General features: G+C 45.1%; 2 protein-coding genes and 1 pseudogene across 2 annotated transcripts; 1 reads left to right on the top strand and 2 right to left on the bottom strand.

The window, feature by feature from the left end:
* Positions 1–1,105: 1,105 nt before the first annotated feature.
* On the bottom strand, positions 1,106–5,207 carry LOC139833590 (uncharacterized; annotated as a pseudogene).
* A 178-nt stretch (positions 5,208–5,385) lies between these two features.
* Positions 5,386–6,496, top strand: LOC127313169 (uncharacterized). Its single transcript, XM_051343718.2, has 2 exons — positions 5,386–6,052; positions 6,176–6,496. The coding sequence occupies exons 1-2, from the start codon at positions 5,819–5,821 to the stop codon at positions 6,299–6,301; spliced, it is 360 nt and encodes a 119-aa protein (XP_051199678.1). The 5' UTR covers positions 5,386–5,818; the 3' UTR covers positions 6,302–6,496.
* A 6,075-nt stretch (positions 6,497–12,571) lies between these two features.
* LOC127313170 (uncharacterized) lies at positions 12,572–14,395 on the bottom strand. The gene is made up of 4 exons (XM_051343719.2): positions 14,032–14,395; positions 13,707–13,914; positions 13,423–13,617; positions 12,572–13,004 (listed from the first exon to the last, which is right to left on the bottom strand). Exons 1-4 carry the CDS (start codon positions 14,331–14,333, stop codon positions 12,753–12,755), a joined length of 957 nt encoding a protein of 318 aa, XP_051199679.1. The 5' UTR covers positions 14,334–14,395; the 3' UTR covers positions 12,572–12,752.
* Positions 14,396–23,760: the final 9,365 nt, after the last annotated feature.

The following is a 23,760-nucleotide window of genomic DNA, read 5'->3' as shown; positions in this document are numbered from 1 at the left end:
ACTCCTTGTCTAGGTGGAAGTTCAACTTAACAGTCTTCACTGAAGTGCAAGTATATTAAACAGTGAATGGAACTAATCTGTCATCTGATGTGCATATGAGATCTGGTGGGGGATTGTTAAATGTAGATGGACTGCAGCCCAATAAGGCAGCCCATGTGGTCTACAATTCCTGAAATCTCAAGGCCCATCACGTTGGCAGCTTGGGACAGCCTTGGGGGACAAAGTTTAGTCCCACATTGCTAGTTGGGAGAGAGTTGGAGTGGGTATATAAGGGCTGCTGTTCTAGTCCTTCCAAGTGAGTGAGAATATAAAGAGCCCTCGCGCACTCCTCCTCCTCAGCCCGCCCCGCCTCGGCTCGGCACGTCACGCATGCACGTCGCGTTTCGTGACTCGAGTTCGAGTTCGAGACACACTCAAGAAAGCCTAAATTTTTGCTTGGTGCACCAACTGTGTTGGGTACGTGTCGACCTGCATGTGCATGCTCGTCGTGTGTCCCTGGCTTCGTACGCGTGTCAACGCGGTCGGGTCGGCTTCCTCCCAGGCTATACAAGGAGACCGATCAGATCTGAAAAAACAGTATTCTTAGATCTCTCTCGCGAAGTTCCTTTTGCTGTGCTACTCTCTAGTCTTCCCCATCCCGGCGACTGCGTGCACAGCCGTCCGGGAGAGCAGGCCTCCGAAACTCCGTCCGTTGAGATCCTACACCGGGAGACGGACGATAAGGTTTTTGGGGAGCGTCTCGGCGCGACTGCTCGCTGTTGTTCGTGCTCTACTTCGCCGGCTCGATCGCTACATCGACGACTCCGACTACACCATGGGCGACATCAACAACTCCCATGGTGGTGCTGGTGCTGCTGCTGGTGCGACCTTCCCGGTCGCGATGTACGTGGTTTCCCTCTCCTACCTTGCACTGCTACTTGTTCCATGTTCAGATCTGATGCATGTGCTTAGTCTGATGTGTGTGGTTAAGTATACTTGTGCATTTATAATGTTGTTTTCGGTAATTAAACTCACACGAAAATTGCCTAATAATCTATTAGTAAGCGCTTGAAAGTATAGTCATCACTTGTCATATCATATACTTTCCGCAACTTCCTTAAGCGTGTCATCTGACATCCTGAAATCAGCAAGAATATCACGCAAAAAAAAAAAAAAACAATATCCACCAGCAAACATTTGTCCCCTTTGTAGAGCCAGAAGCATAGCTGAAGCTCATTCAAATTGATGAGATATACACCCGAATGATCATCAGCCCGTGACAAAAGTGGTCTTCTATGTTTGCCACTAACAACCAACCCTTGTGGGCGATTAAATGTGGTTAATCTTAATGTCGCCCAATCCAAGACAAGAATGTCGTTCGACATGGCCAATATAAACTTTTTTTATTACCAACGAGCAAAGGTCTACGTGATGGCTCACAAGGGAGATCTGTCACAGCTGAGGTAAGCATGCACCAGGCACCATCTTTTTTGAACGTTAGCAGGAGAACTGCTAAATTCATTGAATAGGTAGAAATTGATCCAGTTTATGAGGGAAACCGGACCCAAAAACCATACAGATGAACACCTTACAGTTTACAACGCAACACCACAACACACGAAACAACCACCCGCCTTGTCTAACCCAGCCAAGAGGCGAGAGGTCAGAACACAGAGCCACAGACCGCTTCACAACCGAAGCAAGACAACTCGCAAACACAACTCACGCTCGAAGATGGCACGTGCCAACGTACGATCCACCCTTGAATGCCAAGAAGATAGTGGCGGTGTGGACTGCAGGGCCCGACCAAACCCGAGCATAGCGCCGTTGAAAAGATGCCGCTTCAGTGTTCATCGCGCCCTAGAGGCCCACACTCCATTAGTTGCCAACCTTGGCTACTCCAGTGACTGTCTTGGGACTCCTCGTGCAACCCGACAATGCCTCCAAGGAGGGAACGACACAATAGCGCCGCCAATTCCTAAACCAGCGAGCTGGGTCTGGGGTTTCCCCCGTCGCACAGGAGGAGGCATGGAGAAAGAGGCATAGACAACGCCTTCAAGAAGGTGACGACGCCCACAGGCGTCGCCGTCGTCCGCAACAGCATAGGGATTTCTCCCAGCCCTCACAACAGCCCCGCTTTCCACAAAGAGCAGGCCATCCTGGACCAAAGGCTGGACACACCACTGATGAGAGGCCAGCAAAAGTCACCGGTGAGGGGGGCGATGACCACCTCAGGCCTCATCCATGCCAGCCCAACCGCGCTTCAACTCCGTCATCCCGTCCACGTGTTGGCGGAAGGATGCAACGCCCATCAGCGGCGCCATTCATCTCCCGTCAACCTCCACCACCTCAACCTAGCCTGTAGCTGCAGGAGTCCACTCGACCCGCCCCCGACCACCACTTTCGGGCCGGTGCCATTCATCTCCAGCAGACACTGGAGGATGCAACACCGACAGCACTTCTCACGTCAGCCCAGCTTCCACCATCCGGCACAACCAGCTGCAGCCCCATCGGGCGACCTCCCTCCTCCGCACGCAGACGACCAAATCCGCGCGAAACTGCACGGCGGCCGACCCGCATCTTCCCGCACAGCTTAGGCAGCAGCAGATCGCCCACCTTGCGCCTTCCGAGCGGCCTGGAGCCACCGCGAGCAGCCCGCGCAGCGGCCCATGAGGCCCGCATTGGGCCCGGGGCAGCCCTGACGCCCGCGCCGCCGCCACAAGTCCAGCCGTCGCCGCGTCGAGGCTCCTCCGTCGCCGCACGCCGCACATCCGGCCAAGCCTCTTCCGTTGCTGCGCCATCTCGCCGGCCTCCGGCCCCCAACGCGGCGGCCCTCGTCCCTAGCCACAGCGCGAGAGCCGAGAGGCATAAAACCCCGCCGCCCCCTTCACAGGCGCCGCCCGTCTTTGTCGGGCGACACCTCGGGGAGCGACGAGGGGAGGGAGCCAGGGAGGGGGGTGGCGGCGGGGATTAGGGTTTGGGCTCCCCGGTCGCCCGGAGGAGGCGACGCGAGGAGCTCGAGATGCTGGCTGGTTTTGTGAGTAAGAGTACAAATGAAGTTTACTTCTTGCAATCCACCAGGCACCATCTTGCAATGTGTACACGCGCACGACGGATTTTGTTCTTTCCTCGGTATACTTGACCACAACATAACAGTAGGAGAAGCCAACACCTTCTCCGATGACAAGTTTCCCCACCATGTCCATATTGCCTTCCTGAGCATGGTGTCCTTGGAACAACAGGAAGCTAGACATTCCACTTTCGGGAAACAACGGGTAGTAGTTAGCTCCGGATTGTGATGAGCCGACATGGACAATGCCGTTCCGGATATCCACGACAGAGTCCTCAGACTGCTCATAGTGGAAGTAACATAGCTAGTAACATCACACATCTCAATGCATTTTGGTGACAGGGCATGCTAATAAATGAAGAAAGATAGTGAGGTGGTAACTAGCTATGTTACCATAACATCACACACCTCAAGGCAAGATGAGTCTACAACATAATAAATGATACAATGCATGACACCACATATAAGTTACTACCCACTATGAAGGTAGTAACCTAGTCTAGTAACATGACATATGTTACTAGTCTAAGTTACTCCCCACTATGACCAGCCTCAACGGAAGACTGTCCCCAGCTCTGGGGGGTGCGGCACCATCGGCACAAAGTGTGGGGCTTTCGTAGTCCAGGTATCGACGTAGAAGCCAAGGAGGCAAGGTGGGTGGAGCTTGGCGGGGTCAGAGGCGTGGCGGAACCAGCACGTGCAGACAAGGGCCGCACGGACAAGGCTTGTGGGGAAGCCAAGGCGGACCATGATCTCCATGAGGAGGTCGTCGTCATAAAGCACCTTGGAGACGGAATGCCGCAGCCTCTTGGCATCCACGCATGCAGTGGGGAAAACGAAAGCGACCCTGCAAAAAATATGGTAATCATTGGGTTGATTTCTTGTGCTGATGTATATTGTAAATACTTGAAAAAAACAAATACACATCTAAAAAGACTGGTTTCTTCGGATCGAGTGTGATGCAGAAGAATCCAGCAGACAACCAACATATGATCAATGAAAGTTAAAAGGAAACCCGATGGTCTTACAGTTGGGGAATCTGAGCAACTTCCATTATCTATCTTCTTCTATCTCCGTCCACTTCTGCAGCAACTACACTTGGTTAGGGTTTAATGGTGAGGAGAAATTCATCTATGCTTCGTTCGGATGTTTGCATTGAGAGGCTAGGTATTGTATTGAGTTAAATGCCCAATACCCAGGAAATTGATATTGAGAGTGAATGCCAATATTTTTTGTTTGAATATGTTAGATATTTGGAACCTAGACTAGATATTGAAATTGAATGCCAAACGTTGTTTGGATGGTAAAAGTGATGAATTTCAGTTCTACGAGACTATGATCATTATATTGTGTTATGTAGGCAATCACCACAATATATTTCAGTTGTAGTATATTGAGAACACTGCATACCAACAACAATTTTTCGAATAGTTTGACAACAAAATATATAGTTCCATTCAGAATCCACTATAAGCGAGCACATAAAGATGATACAAGTCACAAGCATATACACTCAACAGCAGCAGCCATTCCTTTCTATCCTCCACGGGGAGCTTCAGAAGTGCAGATCAAATGAGAAACTAGAGGCAGAGGAGGAACGGGTCACATCCTAGCACAGGTAGAGGGGGGGATGGGTCCTGCAGCCCAAACCTGCACGAGACAAAGGTCGCCGGAGCTTGGGAGGTATGTGCGCCGGTAGCTGGAACACCTCCAAATCATGCAGACGGAAAAGGCACATATGAGAGAGAGAGAAGCCCGCGGGGATTAGGAGGTCGGGCGGAGGCCGACGGCGCCATTCTGAGGCGGAGACCCAGCGGTAGGGAGCGGTACCTGCGCCGCCGCCGGCGACAGTAGGGTTCCGCGTTTCTGTATGCGAGTTGAGGGAGGAAGAGAGCGAAGCGGCGCGGCGTCGTGCGGAGCGAGAGTGAAGCGCTGCGGGGTTGAGCGAATACACCCCCAATCTTGGTCTCAAAAAAAAAAAAAGAATACACCCCCAATCTCCAGCCCAACACCTCGACATTTGCTGCCCTACTCTTTTGCCGTTCGGGCCGCTGCTAGATACTAGTATGGAGCAACAATATCCATACCGAATGCCTTGATCCGCCAAACAACTGAAATCGTGGTATTCGGGCGTGGGAACTCTGAATGTCCAATACATCGCCCCAAATCAAACACCCAAATTGAAGCGTAAGGAAAATTAGAATGCCAGAGGTTGTAGTTCGGAAATTGCCATGAACCTTCGTTTAGACAAAGAAAAAAATATACTCCCTCCGTCTAAAAATAGGTGTCTCACTTTTGTCTAGATATGGATATATCTAAATGTATCTAAAGGTATAATAGCTGCACCCCCATGGGGCTCTCACAAGCGTTTGGATTTTTGGCCGTCCGATCGAGCTGACGTGGCGCGATCTCGGCCGGCCGTTCCGTCCAGGGCGCGAGGCCCTCGCGCGGATCCACGTTTTATCCATGGGTCGCTAAAAAGCCCACCCTACCCGGCCACGGTCGGCAAAGCCTAGCCGTCTCTCCCAATCCCCGCGCGTGACTCTCCCCCAATCCTGTGCCTCCACCGCGTTCCTCTCTGAAATCACCGGCGCGGGCGACAGGCGGCGCGGCCAACCTCCGGAAGGGCCCGACGGTGCTGGCAAGGAGCGGCGCGGCCGGTCTCCGTAGGGACGACGCGGGTTGGCCTGCCAGAGCAGCGGGGCGACCTCCACAAGGGCTGGCAAGGAGTAGTGCAGCCGATGGAGGCGTGCGGGAATAGTGCCGCTGATGGCGTGTGTGAGGGCGTGCGGGAGCTCGTGCGGCAGCCGGCCAGGCTCCCTCTCCTCCACCCCTCCTTTCCCCCTTGGCCGGAGCAGAAGAAGGCAGCAGGGCCTCCACCGTGCCCCTCCCTACTCGCCCGATCTGCTCGGCGTGGAGTCCCCGACCAAGCCCCTCTCCATTATCCTCTTGCTTGAGGTTGCCAAGGTCGTTCTCGTCCTTGACAACTGCGAGCACGGCAAGGTCGGCAGTTGCCTCCTCTATTTCTTGGTCGTTTTTTATTTTGGCTGTTTTAGGCTTTTCTTCTTATCTGATGGGTCCTGCGTTTTGGCTGATTTAACTTGGCTCTGCATTTCGTCTTTGCAGGTTGTCTTCTTCCCAGGATTTCTGCATCGGTTGGCTGCGGCTGCTCTGGTCGATCTGTTGTCTGACTGCGTTCTTGGCGAGTCCCCTGTTTCGGCTATCTCTGCATTCTTGTCCACGCCTATATGAATTAGTATATAGTCGGTTAGCTCTTTCCGTGTTTTGCCTTCCATATATGCTGCAGAAGTATGGTGGCTCGTAATAGTAATAGTAGCCTTAAGATTTCACGGACAGATGTGTATAGATGCTGCAAGCCAACGATTTTACAAGTCTGGGCATGTCAAACATTGGTTAATTTTTAAATGGAAAAATATGTTTACTTAATTTAACCAGCAATTAGTGAAATGAGGTATTCGTGCAGCTCTCTATTTTGGTGTCGTACCATAGGCTTGCAGCTGCCTCTCGTGGTAACTTGACAGAAAGGCAGCTCTACAGATCAGTTGTATGCCGGTACTGTTCTTTGGTGCTAGCACTTTCAACTATTTTTATCAAAACATACCCTGTGTGGTTGTGTACATTAGCTTGCCTCGGTTTTTTTTTGGGTTTCTGGCGATTAGCTTGGAACCCCAGCTTGGTGTTTGGTGTTTCTTGACCAGTGATTTGATATATATCATGTTAGAAAGAAACTACCCTAAATAGTCATGGTGGTCCTTGGAACCCCATCTTGATAGTTATTGTTTTTCTGTGCCCGGAAAATTAGTATATCCTATAAGAAGCACATATACTGCTCTTATCAGTGATGAAGGTATTTTATCTTCGATTCCGCACCACAGGACGTGTCAACGGTAGTGTTTATTAAGAAGCCCTAAAATGTGTGGAGTTTTGGATATTACGTAATTTGCTGAATACCATTGCTTAGTCTGGAGATTAGACATGTCTGTTGTATTTTCTTTGTTATCCATGTGATGTCATAAAAGCCAGAGTTGTTTGTTTCAGTTACATAGAACAATCAAATACAAGGGCTGAGAACTGTTTTATGGTCTTTTTATTTGCCATGGTCCTTTCCTTGTCGATGCATGTTCCATGATTTCTTTGCCTTTCGCCTTGCCCCTGTCGTGTTTATGTTGCCTCTGTGTTCTGTCTTTGCATGTTTGTCGCCTTGCTGGGATTGTCGCGCCGGTTTGGCTATTCTTGGTGAGTATGCTCTGTTCTAGCTATCTCTGCATGGCTTGGCATCACTAGCGTTTAATCTTTCATGCTTCTGTTATTGGTTTGATACCCTGAAGGCCTTGCCTCACTGTAGTTGTGCAGGGGTCAGGATTAAAATTTGTTGACTATTCATTTCGTCTAGCAAATGCATCCTACATATTGATGGTGGCCCAGATTAATGTGTGTCCATAAGCTATGTTTGTAACACCAGCCCATGGGACTGCACCAGCCTCACAATGAGTGTGCCGTTGGGTAAATCTCTTTGCATGTGTCAGATCCCTGTGTGTCTATTTCTTTCTTATATACGTTGAATTTGTTACCTGTCCTATTTAATGGCATGTTAATCCTGGTGCATTTTTTACCCAGTGGTGCTTGTGTTATTTGTGTAAATTTTTAATTTGCTACCCTTGTATTCTCACGTGTGATACTGACAAGAATTGATACACGTAACAAATTTTCAGGATAAATGGATTTCTAAATTGTCTCCTTTCTAGGGCCATTATGTAGAATCGAGCATACATCATGTGTTGTAGAAATTATTAGGTGTACAGCTCTCTACTCTACTCATATGCATTGTAGTTGTACAAGTTTGTACTGTTTTTTTTTTTTTGCATATAAGCACCTATAGGCAGCTATTGGTTCTATTTTCTTGAGCCTTTATTTGCATTGCATCCAAACCGTGTAGGAAATCATGTTAATCTTCTGCTTATCAATAATATTGTGGTCCACACTCACTGTATCTTGCATACAGTCCCATTGCTCGAATATTTTTTGTTCAACTGGATTTTTTAGCACTCTTGATGATGAATTAGATTAACTTTGCCAACATAATGAAAACCATCAGATACTATGCTTATCAAAGGTGGAGATGGAAAGGAAGTCGGAGAACTAAATATGAATTATCATAGTTATGTATTAACTGTTATTTTTGCAAATACCTTGCAGGGATAACAAGATGTCTGCATCCCAGAAATTTTGGATTTGAACGCTTCACTGTAAGGTAAGATATTCTCTTCAATGTTGAGCTTGATCCAATCATTATAGGTAAAGGAAAGAACTTTGAACACTTCTATTAACCTAGAAGGTGATTTCACTTCCAAAACAAAACTACTGAATTTATGTGTCTAAAACGGTTCATTCTCAACTGAGTCTTTCTTTCTCCCTAGATGGATTCCTGATCATTAGTTGGCATAATATGCTTCCTATTTTGCATCTTTCATATGATGCAAGAAAGCGAATATGATCATGGATAAATGGATCAGGTGGAAATAATATCAATATGTATCGTGGTTCTGGTGCATGTGTTTAGGCTTTGGGATTAGATATTTTTCTTGCAAATTACTTCCGATGCATCTCTAAAAATATTTGGAGTTTAGATCTTGGATGATTTTTGTGCCAAATGGAAATTAAGATACATGTTCTTTTAGTGACCAGATTGATTCACATTCCTGCATTTTTAAACGCTGACAAGATATGTCTTGCCTTACTTTGAGTTTAACAAATCTTATCAAGCTGCACACAATGATATCGGAAACTTTTGATCGTGCATTTGCTGTGACCTCGAGCTAATGCCATTAAAAGTTTCCATATTCCACACGTGATTATATAAATAGTATCAAAAAATGTACTCCCTCCGTTCCTAAAAAAGCTGCTCAACTTTGTCTAGATACAGACGTATATAGACATATTTTAGTTATAGATACATACGTATCTAGGAAAAGTTGAGCAGCTTTTTTTGCGATGGAGGAAATAAATGGAATATGGATTTCTATTACATTTTGGTCTCACAGCAACGATTGTCCTGTGTGTTTATATTACATTTTTTCTTGGAAAACTGTACTTACCACATATCCTATTTTTCAAGTTTTACCAGTACTATTTTCTTAAGTAAGTTTTTCTACTTGCTCACTGAACATTGTATTGTTTTACCTACATGGGGATGTTATACTTCTGCAGACCTTTGATGGTCCTATTTTTTTGGGCTAAAGCCCCCCGATTTCATTTAAAATGAAACCAAAGGGTTGGTCACAGTCTGTTATAGGAACACACAGACCAAAGTTCTGTCAGTCTAAGGCACCATACCTATCCATACACCACTTCCCAAATATAAACTACCTGTACCAGAAAACAGAGCTATAGATCTCATGTACTACTCATCTTGCTATATATTTGTGTGCCTTCCAATACCACATCAGCTTAGTTTTGCTACTCTTCCATCTTCATGCAGGTTAGTTTGTTTGTCATCGGCTTGCACCATCTGTTATGTGGCTGCTAGGGTTTGGGAGGGAGAGAGAGGGCTACGATGGCGCGAGAAGGCCGGCCGGGGCCCTTTTGCCCACGGCCGGGCAAGAGGGAAGGGATTTCCTTCTTAATTCTTGCTTGATTAGATTGATACATCTCCTCTCCATATATAGAGAGGTTTACTTGACTCCGAAGCAAGGCTTACTTGACCCCTAAGCAAACCATAAGACTAACGGGCCTAGGCCCATGATATACTCTAACACTACATCCCACCTGGACATGCAACTCGTCCTCGAGCTGCAACTTAAACAAACCATGACTCGACACAACACAAACCTAACACCTAAAAACGAGCCTTTTACATCTCGGCTTGTTTTATTACTCTCAACCTGAAATAGACTGAGACGCTTTATTGTTGACCCCTGAAAATAAAGTGGACACCATCCGCCCGTCGGACGTGCACCTGTACAGCCACCTGGATCCCATGGAAACCAGCGGGACAAAAGGAGCCCGCGCGGCGGCCGGCGGCGGAATGCAATGGTGCTACGCGGTGCGCTCCTGTCGGGGACACCAGGCCTTCTCCCCGCCGGATGACTGTCGATGGCGCAGACTTTGAGGTCACTGCCCGCGGGAAAAACAGCATGCCCGCCGCCCGTGGGGGAAACCGCACGCCCAAGATCCCCAACGCAGCGGACGAGATCGAGGTCCGTTGCGCAACGAAGCGCAACTTGGAGGAGCTGCAGCTGCAGATCACGCATCTCCCGCACACGCCGACGCACTAGGAGGCCGCGCGCGGCAGCCTGCAGCCTCACCGCCGCCGACACATGGCGGATAGCGATCCAAGCCGGAAGCGGTGACGGCGACGGAGGGAAACGGTCCTGGTGGAAGGGCATCCCGGGCGGTGTCGATGTAGAGCCCGGGGCCAAGGTCGTTCCCACACCGCCGAAAGGCAGGGACGGCGTCGGTGGCGGCAGCAGCCACTGCTGCGGTGTTGGTGGCGACGGCAGCTGCAGCTGCTGTTGCAGCTGCCCACCGAACGACAGGGACAGCGTCGGTGAGGACAGCAGCTGCAACGGCAGCGTTGGTGGCTGCGGCAGCTGCTGCTGTTGCTGCAGCGTCCCGGTGGAGAAGAAGGCGGCCGGCTGCTGGAGATGAGGGACCCCCGGCGTCGAGGTAGGGCCCGGCCCGGAGATGGTGGACAGCGGCAGCGGGGACTGCAGCAGCCCGGTGTCGAGTGGCGGCGATGACAGCAGCAGCGCCGCTGGTGGCGGCGGCCCGTAGGGGCCAGCCAAGTAGAGGTGGATCTCCTGGACAACAGTGGTGAGATCGCGGAGGGCTGCGGTGATCTCCGCCGGGGAGAGAACGGCGGGGATGTTGGAGTGCGGCGGCGGCGGGTGGGAAGAACTCGGTGGAGGGCTGGACATGATCGAACCCGGGAAAGCTGATACCAAGTGTTATGTGGCTGCTAGGGTTTGGGAGGGAGAGAGAGAGCTGCGAGGGCGCGAGAAGGCCGGCCGGGGGCCTTTTGCCCACGGCCGGGCAAGAGGGAAGGGATTTTCTTCTTAATTCTTGCTTGATTAGATTGATACATCTCCTCTCCATATATAGAGAGGTTTACTTGACTCCAAAGCAAGGCTTACTTGACCCCTAAGCAAACCATAAGACTAACGGGCCTAGGCCCATGATATACTCTAACACCATCAGTACTGGGCATTTGGATTATTTGATTTGTCTCTCTCTGACACTCTCCATACATCACAAAAGATTATTTGGTTTATCATCAGCTTGCAGCATCAATAATTTGAATTTTGAGCCATACCTCATGATGTTCCATGTTGCAGGTTCAGGGTTCTGTACTAAGATAAGCTAGCTGAGTATTTGTTTCAGATTTTTTGAGAAGATCACAACGATTAGTGTGTATATCAGGTAAGGTAAGCTCTTTGTGGTACTAGCCATTTTTCTTGAGCTTAGCCCTTGAATCAGTTTGTGTGTTAGCTTAAACAGGCTTATGTTACTGACATCTTCTTTCTTTTCTCTTATACATTTTGTTCTTATTACTCTGCCAGTGGCAGCTCTAATTATAAAACGTTCATCTTTAGTGTTCTTTCATACCTTGTGCTCATAGTAGTTCAATGTAGCTTCTTTTGAATAGAAAAGCGGTAAGTGCGTACATGAGGCAGGTTTATAAATTCAGCCATAAGATTCTTCATTTATAATCTCCCGTACGGGGAGTTCATGTTCATTTATTATATTATAATCTCCTATGTGGTAAGGATGTGAGAATTAAATACTCCTTTGGTGACCCTAGAGCATATGATTCAACACACCTCATTAATATAAATGGAACATGCATTTCTTTTGTTCTTGTTTTTGGCTCTGTTGAACTTGCTGAACAAAAATATACATTACACATGGTCAAGCTGTTACGGGAGATTAATTGTTTGACATTTAGTGGGCACCGAATAGGTGAACTATAGACTTCTGTTGCGAAACGTTGCTTTAATTTTTGCTGCACTTTTACTTGGAAAGATGCAATGGGAGGAAACAAGTAGTTTCATAAAAATTTAAATATGCATGTAGACATACTATATTATTTTTAAGCGAAGCATTCAAGTATTTGACAAGAAAGTGATGATCTGTCTAATGTCATATGCACCTCAGTTTGAGACATTTTTGGATACCAAGGAGAAACCGGAGGTCAGGATAAGTGAAGTCTTTGACCGAATAAGATGTTTGTTTCTCTGTTTCAAATGTAAGTGTTTATCCCAATTTCATCCTATTTATTTTGCTTTCAACCCAAACAAAATATTATCATGTTTTGCCTAATTTTTTCAATCGCTATACAAGATGTAAATATATGTGAAATTCACGGGATCGTGCGCCAAGGCGCACATCTAAATCTAGTTTTAGTAATAGGCACATCTGTATCTAAATAAAGTTGAAACATCTATTTTTATACAGAGCGAGTACTAAACATCCATCACAGATTCTACTAGCACCGATTGCATAGAGTACATCAACCGAACATTCATGACATCTTATTGTTAGAATATTAACACATACAAGAAATCAAAGAAAAGACCATGCAATAACGGCTGGCAGCCGGCGTGGCGAAGCGCGCTGGCCATCTAGTTATTATTATTGGAATAGAAATTGTAGAAATAGCGGCTAGGAAAACATGCGAGGATGTTCATGAAGCTAGGATCGGGCCGGTGTAGATACCAATTGCATCGAGGACATCTCCAGATCGGCCGAAGAAGCCCAAAACACATGTATCTTCTGGCAAGACTAAGCCAAACCATGTTCCTCGCACAAATCCAAAAGGCCCATACTGTTTGACATTGGTGGCGATGATCAGTGCAGATACAGTTAATCCGGAAGGTGCAACATTGTCCATGGTCCCTGATACTTCCTTCACAAACTCTGTAGGGCCCAGCTCTACCTGTAAACAACACAGTCGAAACGAATTAAAGACCCATGACGTTATTGTCATGACGTTATTGTGTCGGCTTTAGTTTAAATTGGTGCTAGATTTATACTACTCCCTCCATAACGATTTACAGGGTAATTACGTATTTCAAGAAAAAAAAATTGACTACTAATTTGATCAACAAAATATAAGATATATATCACAAAATTATACTATTGAAAATTTCTTTTAAATATGAATCCAGTGATATTTTTTTGTGGCATATATCTTGTATTTTTTTGACTAAATTTTATACAAAAAAATTCTCGAAATGCGTAATTGCCCACCGATATGGAGGGAGTAATTAAAGCACCAACACTTATTACTAGTACTAAACCCCAACATTTATTATAGATCAGAGGGTATTAAGAAAATTTGAAAGTAAACTCACTGTGTGAATGGTGCCCCCACTGCCACCCCAGGGACCCTCAGTGTGACTCTTCCTCTGATTATCTATATAAGAAAACGCAAGCGAATAGACGAGCGAGCCACTATTGATTGTGATGCTCTCTAGACGGATTGATTTTCGTACGGCCATGTCTTTAGTGAAACCTCCATTTCCACCCCATGGTCCCACTTTCATGGGCTGTATTTCTAACATGTATTAGAAGTTCTCATATGGGTATATAAAAGCGTGTATGAATGAATTGCATACGAAAAGAAAAGAATACATACCAATGACAGGGACGATGAGAAGTTGAGGCACACGGCACGGATCTCAAGCTCCCGGACCGTAGTTTTCCCGTTATCCAACTCCGGAACCTTTTTGAAGCTGACAATACCTTGTGCATGGGCAAAATCTCCTGTCCCGCCGAGGATTGCCCATTCACCGTGCGTAGGTACTTCAAAATGTCCAAGCACCTTAAGGCTGGAATCCTTAAACCTAAGCAAATGGAGTATACACACCAAATTAGTCGATATATCACATAAACACACCTTGCTCAAAAGAAAGAAGCACGCACGCAGAATGTGGTTCTAAATAAACTCACAACATATGTACCTCTCATCGACGAACGCTATGTTGAAACAAATAAACCAGGTTCCTTCGGTTACACCAGTCTCCATATGCGAGCCTTGAGCGCGTGCAACAAGCTTCGCATCGGTGCCGAGGCCATCGTAGATGGTCCAGTCATTAGCAACGATACTGCCAAAAGGAAGATTAGGATTCACCATAACATTCATGTTTTGGCTCGGTGATCCTTCGAGGCGCTGCTGCATGTACAAGCCGTGGAACATAAATTCCTTATGATTGAATGCCTCATGGCTAACGGGAGCACTTTGGAAATAAGAAGGGTCGGCCATGGCTATAACTATAGGATGGGCTGGATGCTTAAGCTAGAGAGGTTCTCGTGTCCTGGGTGAGAAACTGAATGGAGGGAAGGGGTGAACTTATAGACCAGCTCAATGCACTCTTGCACTTAACTCATTCGTGCAGCAGGTACACAACTTGCGCCAAAGATGAGCAGCTATCACCACTTGTTATTTGTTAAGATTTCTAGCTTAGCTTCCCGAAGAGCTAGCACGGAATCACTTACTAATGAAACTAGCAATCACTTAATGAAGCTTAGCTTCCCGAAGACCATATGGGGCAGAGTGAGATAATTTACATTATCACCAAATTCATACTCAAGCTTAGTACTCTCCGTTCCCAGTACTTCGTGTTGTGGATTTGGTCAAAGTTAGTGGTGTTTTGGCACATGGGAGTATATCCTCTCTCTATTTTGAAATGCATGTTACACGTATTTTGAAATTTAAAAAAATTAAAACAAAAAATTGCACGTACATCTTCGCATGCTTCGCGCTCATAAAGTCGTTTCACAAAAAATCGACTTGTCATGCGACGTATGTAAAAAAGACAAAATTCAATGCTAAAAATAAGGCTATTCAAAAGATAATTTTTCTCTTTTTTAAATAGACCACACAAAATATTGGTTCCTCGCGAAACTTGACGAAGGCACATATATTGTGAAGATGTACATGTAGAATTTTTTGTCAAAATTTTTTGACTTTTCAAAATACCATTTTTTGGTAGAGAGAGCATATGCCCTCAAGAGCCGAATTAAATTTCCGGTCAAAGTGAAGCTTTTAAGTTTAAATAAATATTTATGAAAAATATAAACATCTAGAGTATAAAATATATTTTATTAGAGTCGTTATGAAGTATGTTTTCATATTATGGGCGCATTTGGTAGGTTGGGCTGAAATTCTGCACCACTGGCGCAATGAGACGGGCGCCCCTGCGCGTCACAAACGGGCCACAAGCCACATTCGACCCAGTGTTTGGTATCATGTGTTGCATCGGCCCGAACATAAGTGCAGGTTGTTTGGATGCGTGGATAAAGTGTTCCATCTCTGTTCAGCCATAGCACATGTACATGTGTTTGGTTGCCATTTTGGGCACCCAGGCTGTGCTTTTCCTCACCACATTCAAATATGGTGACCTTACCATCACACAAGAGCTCAAACATAGGCATAAGCACATCACACAGTTATACACAACGAACAGAGTACTTACTACCTAATCCTAGTGTCAGAGTGGTAAGATGCCTACTTAAACCTGGGGGCAGACTACCCAGGTACAAAAGCAAGTTCAACAACCTCTACATGCCAACATTACAGTCACATATGCACAAAAGAAAGTGTTTAACAGCTACCTGGAGGCCAGCACAACTACTAACGGCGAAGATCAGACAGCACCAGAGACAGGGATCAAGTTCATAACCTTAACGGCGAGGATCAACATAAGGGTCCTCGCGATGCTTTTTGCAGCTGACGATGCTGGAGCACGAAGTCTCCTTCATGAAGACGTCGTGATAAGGGGTGGCCCGATCTTCTCAGTAAGCAACGGTGGTGATGATGATCACGGGATGAACACGGCGGAGAATCACGGATGATGAAGTGGATGATAACTTGTATGACGCAACGAGATCTCTCGATTGGTCCCTGTCGCCAATGCAACAGCTCTCAACCCTGCAAGATATTCGCAACTCCACACACTTGCGCACGTAGCCGCCGACCACGAAGCGGTAAGTTGCAACCTTCTAATTCCCAATGGAACAGCAGATTACACAAGACTTTCAGATCTACACCAATATCAAGCAATATGATGTAGGGGATTCAATAGTTTTGCAGAGCAAACAACTAAGAACTAGGATTTATCTTAAACGTGGTCTAAGGCAACTTTGGGGGCGTCCTGGGCACTTATATAGGCGTCCGGGATGACCTTAGGTCGAAAGAGTACGAAAATAACCGACCCAGAATAGATCTGGTCGAGACAGATGATGACCCACAAGTATAGGGGATCGCGGCAGTCTTCGAGGGTAGTATAACCCAAATTTATTGATTCGACACAAGGGGAGGTAAAGAATACTTATAAGCCTTAACAACTGAGTTGTCAATTCAGCTGCACCTGGAAAAGCACTAGCAACAGGGGTGATGTGAAAGTAGCAGTAATATGAGAGCAATAATGTAACAAGATAACACAGCAGTAATAGCAATATGAGAGCGATGGCACCGGAAGATAGTTGATACTACTTCCAATGACATAGAGAACAAGTATAATATGATGAGAGATGGACCGGGGTTCCCAGCGATATACACTAGTGGTAACTCTCCAATAACAAGTGACAAGTGTTGGGTGAACAAATTACAGTTGGGCAATTGATAGGAATCAAAGCATTAAGATAGAACATCAGGCTTATTAATTATGTAGGCATGTTTTCCGTATATAGTCGTACGTGCTCGCAATGAGAAACTTGCACAACATCTTTTGTCCTACCAGCCGGTAGCAGCCGGGCCTCAAGGGAAACTACTGGATATTAAGGTACTTCTTTTAATAGAGTACCGGAGCAAAGCATTAACACTCCGTGAAAACATGTGATCCTCACATCACTACCATCCCCTCCGGTTGTCCCGATTCTTGTCACTTCGGGGCCTTTGGTTCCGGACAGTGACATGTGCATACAACTTGTAGATACAATCTAAGCAATAAGTATAGAGCTTAAATCTAAGATCATGCCACTCGGGCCCTAGTGACAAGCATTAAGCATAACAAGATTGCAGCAACAATAACTTCACAAACTTTATAGATAGACTAATCATAATGTATCATCCATCGGATCCCAACAAACACAACACCGATTACATCAGATGAATCTCAATCATGTAAGGCAGCTCATGAGACCATTGTATTGAAGTACATGGGGGAGAGTATACCGACATAGCTACTGCTAGAACCCGTAGTCCATGGGGGAACTACTCACGGAGCATGATGGAGGCGGTGGCGTTGATGGAGATGGCTTCCGGGGGCACTTCCCTGTTCCGGCAGGGTGCCGGAACAGAGTTCTGTCCCCCGAATTGGAGTTTCGCGATGGTGGCGGCGCCCCTGGAGTCTTTCTGGAGTTTCGTCAATTGGTACTGTGTTTTTAGGTCGAAAGGGATTTTATAGGCGAAGAGGCGGCGCAGGGGGGCACCTGGGGGCGCCACACCCTAGGCCGGCGCGGGCCCAGGCTTGGCCACGCCGCCATGTGGTGTGGTGGCTCCCTGGCCCCTCTCCGACTCTTCTTCGGTGTTCTGGAGCCTTCCGGGAAAAATAGGAGGTTTGGCGTTGATTTCGTCCAATTCCGAGAATATTGCCCGAACAGCCTTTCTGGAACCAAAAACAACAGAAAACAGGAACTGGCACTGTGGCATCTCGTTAATAGGTTAGTTCCGGAAAATGCATGAAATCATCATAAAGTGCAAGCAAAACATGTAAGTATTGTCATAAAACAAGCATGGAACGACAGAAATTATGGATACGTCGGGGACGTATCAGCATCCCCAAGCTTAGTTCCTGCTCGTCCCGAGCAGGTAAACGAAAAAAGAATAATTTCTGTAGTGACATGCTACTTACATAACCTTGATCATACTATTACAAAGCATATGAAATGAATGAAGTGACTCAAGGCAATGATCTATAGTTGCTAACAAGTAGATAACATATAGCAAAACTTTTCATGAATAGTGCTTTCAAGACAAGCATCAAAAGTCTTGCACAAGAGTTAACTCATAAAGCAATAAATTCAAAGTAAAGGCATCGAAGCAACACAAAGGAAGATATAAGTTTCAGCAGTTGCTTTCAACTTTCAACATGTATATCTCATGGATATTGTCAACATAGAGTAATATGATGAATGCAAATATGCAAGTATGTAAGAATCAATGCACAGTTGACACAAGTGTTTGCTTCTAAGGTGGAAGGAAGTAGGTAAACTGACTCAACATAAAAGTAAAAGAATGGCCCTTCTACGAGGGAAGCATCGATTGCTATATTTGTGCTAGAGCTTTGGTTTTGAAAACATATAGAGAGCATAAAAAATAAAATTTTGAGAGGTGTATGTTGTTGTCAACGAATGGTAATGGGTACACTAACTACCTCGCCAACCGGACTTTCAAGAGCGGCTCCCATGAATTATTGCATATTTATTTGGCACTCCTTCCAACCTTTCTTACACAAACCATGGCTAACCGAATCCTCGGGTGCCTGCCAACAATCTCATACCATGAAGGAGTGCCTTTTTATTTTAGTTTTATTATGATGATGACACTCCCCCCAACCTTTGCTTACACAAGCCATGGCTAACCGAATCCTTCGGGTGCCGTCCAACAATCACAAACCATGGAGGAGTGTCTATTTAAGTTAATTAATTCGGGACTGGGAATCCCATTGCCAGCTCTTTTTGCAAAATTATTGGATAAGCGGATGTGCCACTAGTCCATGTGAGAGTCCGTCAAAAGTAAATGACAAGGTTGAAAGCTAAACACCACATACTTCCTCATGAGCTATGAAACATAAACACAAATTGAGAAGCATTTTGAATTGTTTAAAGGTAGCACTCAAGCAATTTACTTTGGAATGGCAGGAAATACCACATAGTAGGTAGGTATGGTGGACACAATTGGCATAGTGGTTGGCTCAAGGATTTTGGATGCATGAGAAGTATTCCCTCTCGATACAAGGCTTAGGCTAGCAAGGCTATTTGAAGCAAAAACAAGTATGAACCGGTACAGCAAAACTTACATAAAAACATATTGCAAGCATTATAATACTCTACACTGTCTTCCTTGTTGCTCAAACACTTTTACCAGAAAGTATCTAGACCTTAAGAGAGATCAATTATGCAAACCAATTTTAACAAGCTTTACGGTAGTTCTCCACTAATAGGTTTAAACTACATGCAAAAACTTATGATCTACTTGAGAGCTCAAAACAATTGCCAAGTATCAAATTATCCAAGACATATGAGGCATTTTCTGTTTCCAACCATACAATAAGTATTGTAGCTTCCAACTTTTATCATTGAACATTAAAAGTAAAACAAAGAACAAGTGTTCATATGAAAAAGCGGAGCGTGTCTCTCTCCCAAACAAGGATTGCTAGGATCCGAATTTATTCAAACACAAACAAAAATAAAAGCACACAGACGCTCCAAGTAAAGCACATATGATGTGACCGAATAAAAATATAGTTTCAGGGGAGGAACCTGATAAGTTGATGAAGAAGGGGATGCCTTGGGCATCCCCAAGCTTAGACGCTTGAGTCTTCTTGAAATATGCAGGGATGAACCACGGGGGCATCCCCAAGCTTAGACTTTTCACTCTTCTTGATCATATATCATCCTCCTCTCTTGACCCTTGAAAACTTCCTTCACAACAAACTTCTCATAAACTTCATTAGAGGGGTTAGTACTCAAAAAAATTTGAATCCACCTTGGTCCTGTAGTGGCACATTGCAAGAACTCAATAAAACATTAGCTACAGCTCTCTATATCTAGAAAAGCTCGCTTAAAGTCCACAAGAGACAATGCAAAAAACAGAGACAGAATCTGCCAAAACAGAACAGCCAGTAAAGACGAATTTTAATAAAATACTTCCGTTGCTCAAATCAGAAAACTCAAAACTAACAAAAGTTGCGTACATATCTGAGGAACACGCACGTAAATTGGCATATTTTTCTGATTTTTCTACAGAGAAAACAGCCCAGATTCGTGACAGATAGAAATCTGTTTCTGCGCAGAAATCCAAATCTAGTATCAACCTTCGATTAGAGGCTTCACTTGGTACAACAAAACACAAAACTAAGATAAGGAGAGGTTGCTACAGTAGTAAACAACTTCCAAGACACAAATATAAAACAAAGTACTGTAGCAAAATAACACATGGGTTATCTCCCAAGAAGTTGCTTTCTTTATAGCCATTAAGATGGGCTCAGCAGTTTTAATGATGCACTCGCAAGAAATAGTATTTGAAGCAAAAGAGAGCATCAAGAAGCAATTTCAAAACACATTTAAGTCTAACATGCTTCCTATGAAAAAGAATCTTGTAAATAAACAAGTTCATGAAAAGCAAAGTAACAAGCATAGGAAGATAGAACAAGTGTAACTTCAAAATTTTAAGCATATAGAGAGGTGTTTTAGTACCATGCAAATCTCTACAACCATATTTTCCTCTCTCATAATAATTTTCAGTAGCTTCATGAACAAACTCAACAATATAGCTATCACATGCAGCATACTTTTCATGATTTCCAAACACATAATTCTTATCAAGTTCAAGAATAGCGGGATTAAAACTTTCAAACTCACTTTTATCAATAACATAACATGATGATTGATCAATATCAAGAGATATGGGACTCATAGAATAAGTCAAGAATTCTCCAATCCCATTTTCATTAGTAGTACAATTAATATTATCAAGTAACATAGGACCATCATCTAAAGCTTTATCATAAACATTTGCCAAGCAAAATTCTTTAGTACCATGCATTTCGACATCAGGCACAAACAAAGCATTATCATAAGATTTATCAAAGTAGCATGGATTATCATATATAACAGTAGCATAATTATTCTCACAAGTATTACTCATAGGGAATATTTCAAGAGAATCCACAGGAACATAACATTCAACCTCTTTCGGTAAGCATGGAGGACAATCAAATAGTGTAAGAGATGAAGAGTTACTCTCATTAGAAGGTTGGCATGGGTAGCTAATCCATTCTTCCTCCTTTTGTTCATCACTCTCCTCTTCTTTTTCATCCAATGAGTTCTCAGGTTCATCAATTTCCTCCTCTTTTTCATCCAATGAGCTTTCCGGTTCATCAATTTCCTCTTCCACAGGTTCCTGCAAATTGTGAGTGCATTCTTGTGCATTAATGAGTCTCTCTTTATAATCAAGGATATAAGGATTCCTACTGTAGCATTCTATGCAAGAATTAAGGATAGTAGAGACATAATCTTTAAGGTCCTTACAAATAACACAAGTTTCATAATTCTCAACCATGAAGGATTCTATCTCAGAGGCTCCCATAAATAAGACAAATTGTTCTACCTCTTCGAACCCATAATGAATATAGCAATTCCGATTATAGCTCTTAATAAAATATTCCTCACTAAAGCCACATTGAAATTTAAGATGTTTAGTATCCTGTTGAGAGCAACAGTTTATATCATGGCGTCTAAGCAAGATTCTAGCAATTGTATTCAATTTTTCTATCATAGCACTCATTATTTTACCAGTTCTTGATTCTCTATAACAATTATAACATTCCATAAGCTCCAAGTAGGTTGTTGGTTCTCCCATAACAGCAGTTTTTAATTTTTCGGTTTTTCAAATTTTTATGGATTTTTGGGTATATGAGGAAAATAAAACAAAACTGAAATAAACTAGACAAAAGTAAACTAAGCAAAGTAATACTAGACAGAAATAAACTAAGCACAAGTAAACTAGGAAAAAGTAAACTAAGCAAAACAAAATAAAATAAAACAGAGAGAGAGGTAGAGTGTACTCCCCAGGTGAACTTATGAGTAGAGCTATGCCTCCCCGGCAACGGCGCCAGAAAACAGTCTTGATGACCCACAAGTATAGGGGATCGCGGCAGTCTTCGAGGGTAGTATAACCCAAATTTATTGATTCGACACAAGGGGAGGTAAAGAATACTTATAAGCCTTAACAACTGAGTTGTCAATTCAGCTGCACCTGGAAAAGCACTAGCAACAGGGGTGATGTGAAAGTAGCAGTAATATGAGAGCAATAGTAACAGTAACACAGCAGCAGTAATAGCAATATGAGAGCGATGGCACCGGAAGATAGTTGATACTACTTCCAATGACATAGAGAACAAGTATAATATGATGAGAGATGGACCGGGGTTCCCAGCGATCTACACTAGTGGTAACTCTCCAATAACAAGTGACAAGTGTTGGGTGAACAAATTACAGTTGGGCAATTGATAGGAATCAAAGCATTAAGATAGAACATCAGGCTTATTAATTATGTAGGCATGTTTTCCGTATATAGTCGTACGTGCTCGCAATGAGAAACTTGCACAACATCTTTTGTCCTACCAGCCGGTGGCAGCCGGGCCTCAAGGGAAACTACTGGATATTAAGGTACTCCTTTTAATAGAGTACCGGAGCAAAGCATTAACACTCCGTGAAAACATGTGATCCTCACATCGCTACCATCCCCTCCGGTTGTCCCGATTCTTGTCACTTCGGGGCCTTTGGTTCCGGACAGTGACATGTGCATACAACTTGTAGATACAATCTAAGCAATAAGTATAGAGCTTAAATCTAAGATCATGCCACTCGGGCCCTAGTGACAAGCATTAAGCATAACAAGATTGCAGCAACAATAACTTCACAAACTTTATAGATAGACTAATCATAATGTATCATCCATCGGATCCCAACAAACACAACACCGATTACATCAGATGAATCTCAATCATGTAAGGCAGCTCATGAGACCATTGTATTGAAGTACATGGGGGAGAGTATACCGACATAGCTACTGCTAGAACCCGTAGTCCATGGGGGAACTACTCACGGAGCATGATGGAGGCAGTGGCGTTGATGGAGATGGCTTCCGGGGGCACTTCCCCGTTCCGGCAGGGTGCCGGAACAGAGTTCTGTCCCCCGAATTGGAGTTTCGCGATGGTGGCGGCGCCCCTGGAGTCTTTCTGGAGTTTCGTCAATTGGTACTGTGTTTTTAGGTCGAAAGGGATTTTATAGGCGAAGAGGCGGCGCAGGGGGGCACCTGGGGGCGCCACACCCTAGGCCGGCGCGGGCCCAGGCTTGGCCGCGCCGCCATGTGGTGTGGTGGCCCCCTGGCCCCTCTCCGACTCTTCTTCGGTGTTCTGGAGCCTTCCGGGAAAAATAGGAGGTTTGGCGTTGATTTCGTCCAATTCCGAGAATATTGCCCGAACAGCCTTTCTGGAACCAAAAACAGCAGAAAACAGGAACTGGCACTGTGGCATCTCGTTAATAGGTTAGTTCCGGAAAATGCATGAAATCATCATAAAGTGCAAGCAAAACATGTAAGTATTGTCATAAAACAAGCATGGAACGACAGAAATTATGGATACGTCGGGGACGTATCAACAGACTCGGACACGGCCGGTCTGGGGACCGGTCGATCGGGCCTGGGACCGGGCTAGCCGGTTCAAACCGGGCCAGGGACCGGGTGGCAACCGGGGGCTGGAATTGTCGCGCAGTAGCATGTCCGGTTGGCATCAGCAGGGCGCCCAGTTGGCGCCGGGTGGATCCAGCGGACCGGACCAGGGACCGGGCGTGCCGGCCGGTCTGACCAGGTGCTGGGCCGGCCTGGACTTCGTCTTCCTCTCTCGCGCATGCCTCCCGCTCCTCCCTCGCGCGTCCATGGAATATCTTCATGTCCAACTCCA

This window comes from Lolium perenne, chromosome 7 (assembly GCF_019359855.2).
Source record: "Lolium perenne isolate Kyuss_39 chromosome 7, Kyuss_2.0, whole genome shotgun sequence".
Lineage (NCBI taxonomy): Eukaryota > Viridiplantae > Streptophyta > Magnoliopsida > Poales > Poaceae > Lolium > Lolium perenne.
Note: the sequence above shows the minus strand (reverse complement) of the source record. Positions and strands in the feature narration are given on the sequence as shown.

Coding starts and splice junctions, on each gene's coding strand:
- LOC127313169 (XM_051343718.2), top strand. CDS start 5,819: ATGGCGTGTGTGAGGGCGTGCGGGAGCTCGTGCGGCAGCCGGCCAGGC. Junction 6,053..6,175: donor ACAACTGCGAGCACGGCAAG/GTCGGCAGTTGC, acceptor TCGTCTTTGCAG/GTTGTCTTCTTCCCAGGATT.
- LOC127313170 (XM_051343719.2), bottom strand. CDS start 14,333: ATGGCCGACCCTTCTTATTTCCAAAGTGCTCCCGTTAGCCATGAGGCA. Junction 13,915..14,031: donor ATAGCGTTCGTCGATGAGAG/GTACATATGTTG, acceptor CCATTTGCTTAG/GTTTAAGGATTCCAGCCTTA. Junction 13,005..13,422: donor GTGGGGGCACCATTCACACA/GTGAGTTTACTT, acceptor TGTTGTTTACAG/GTAGAGCTGGGCCCTACAGA.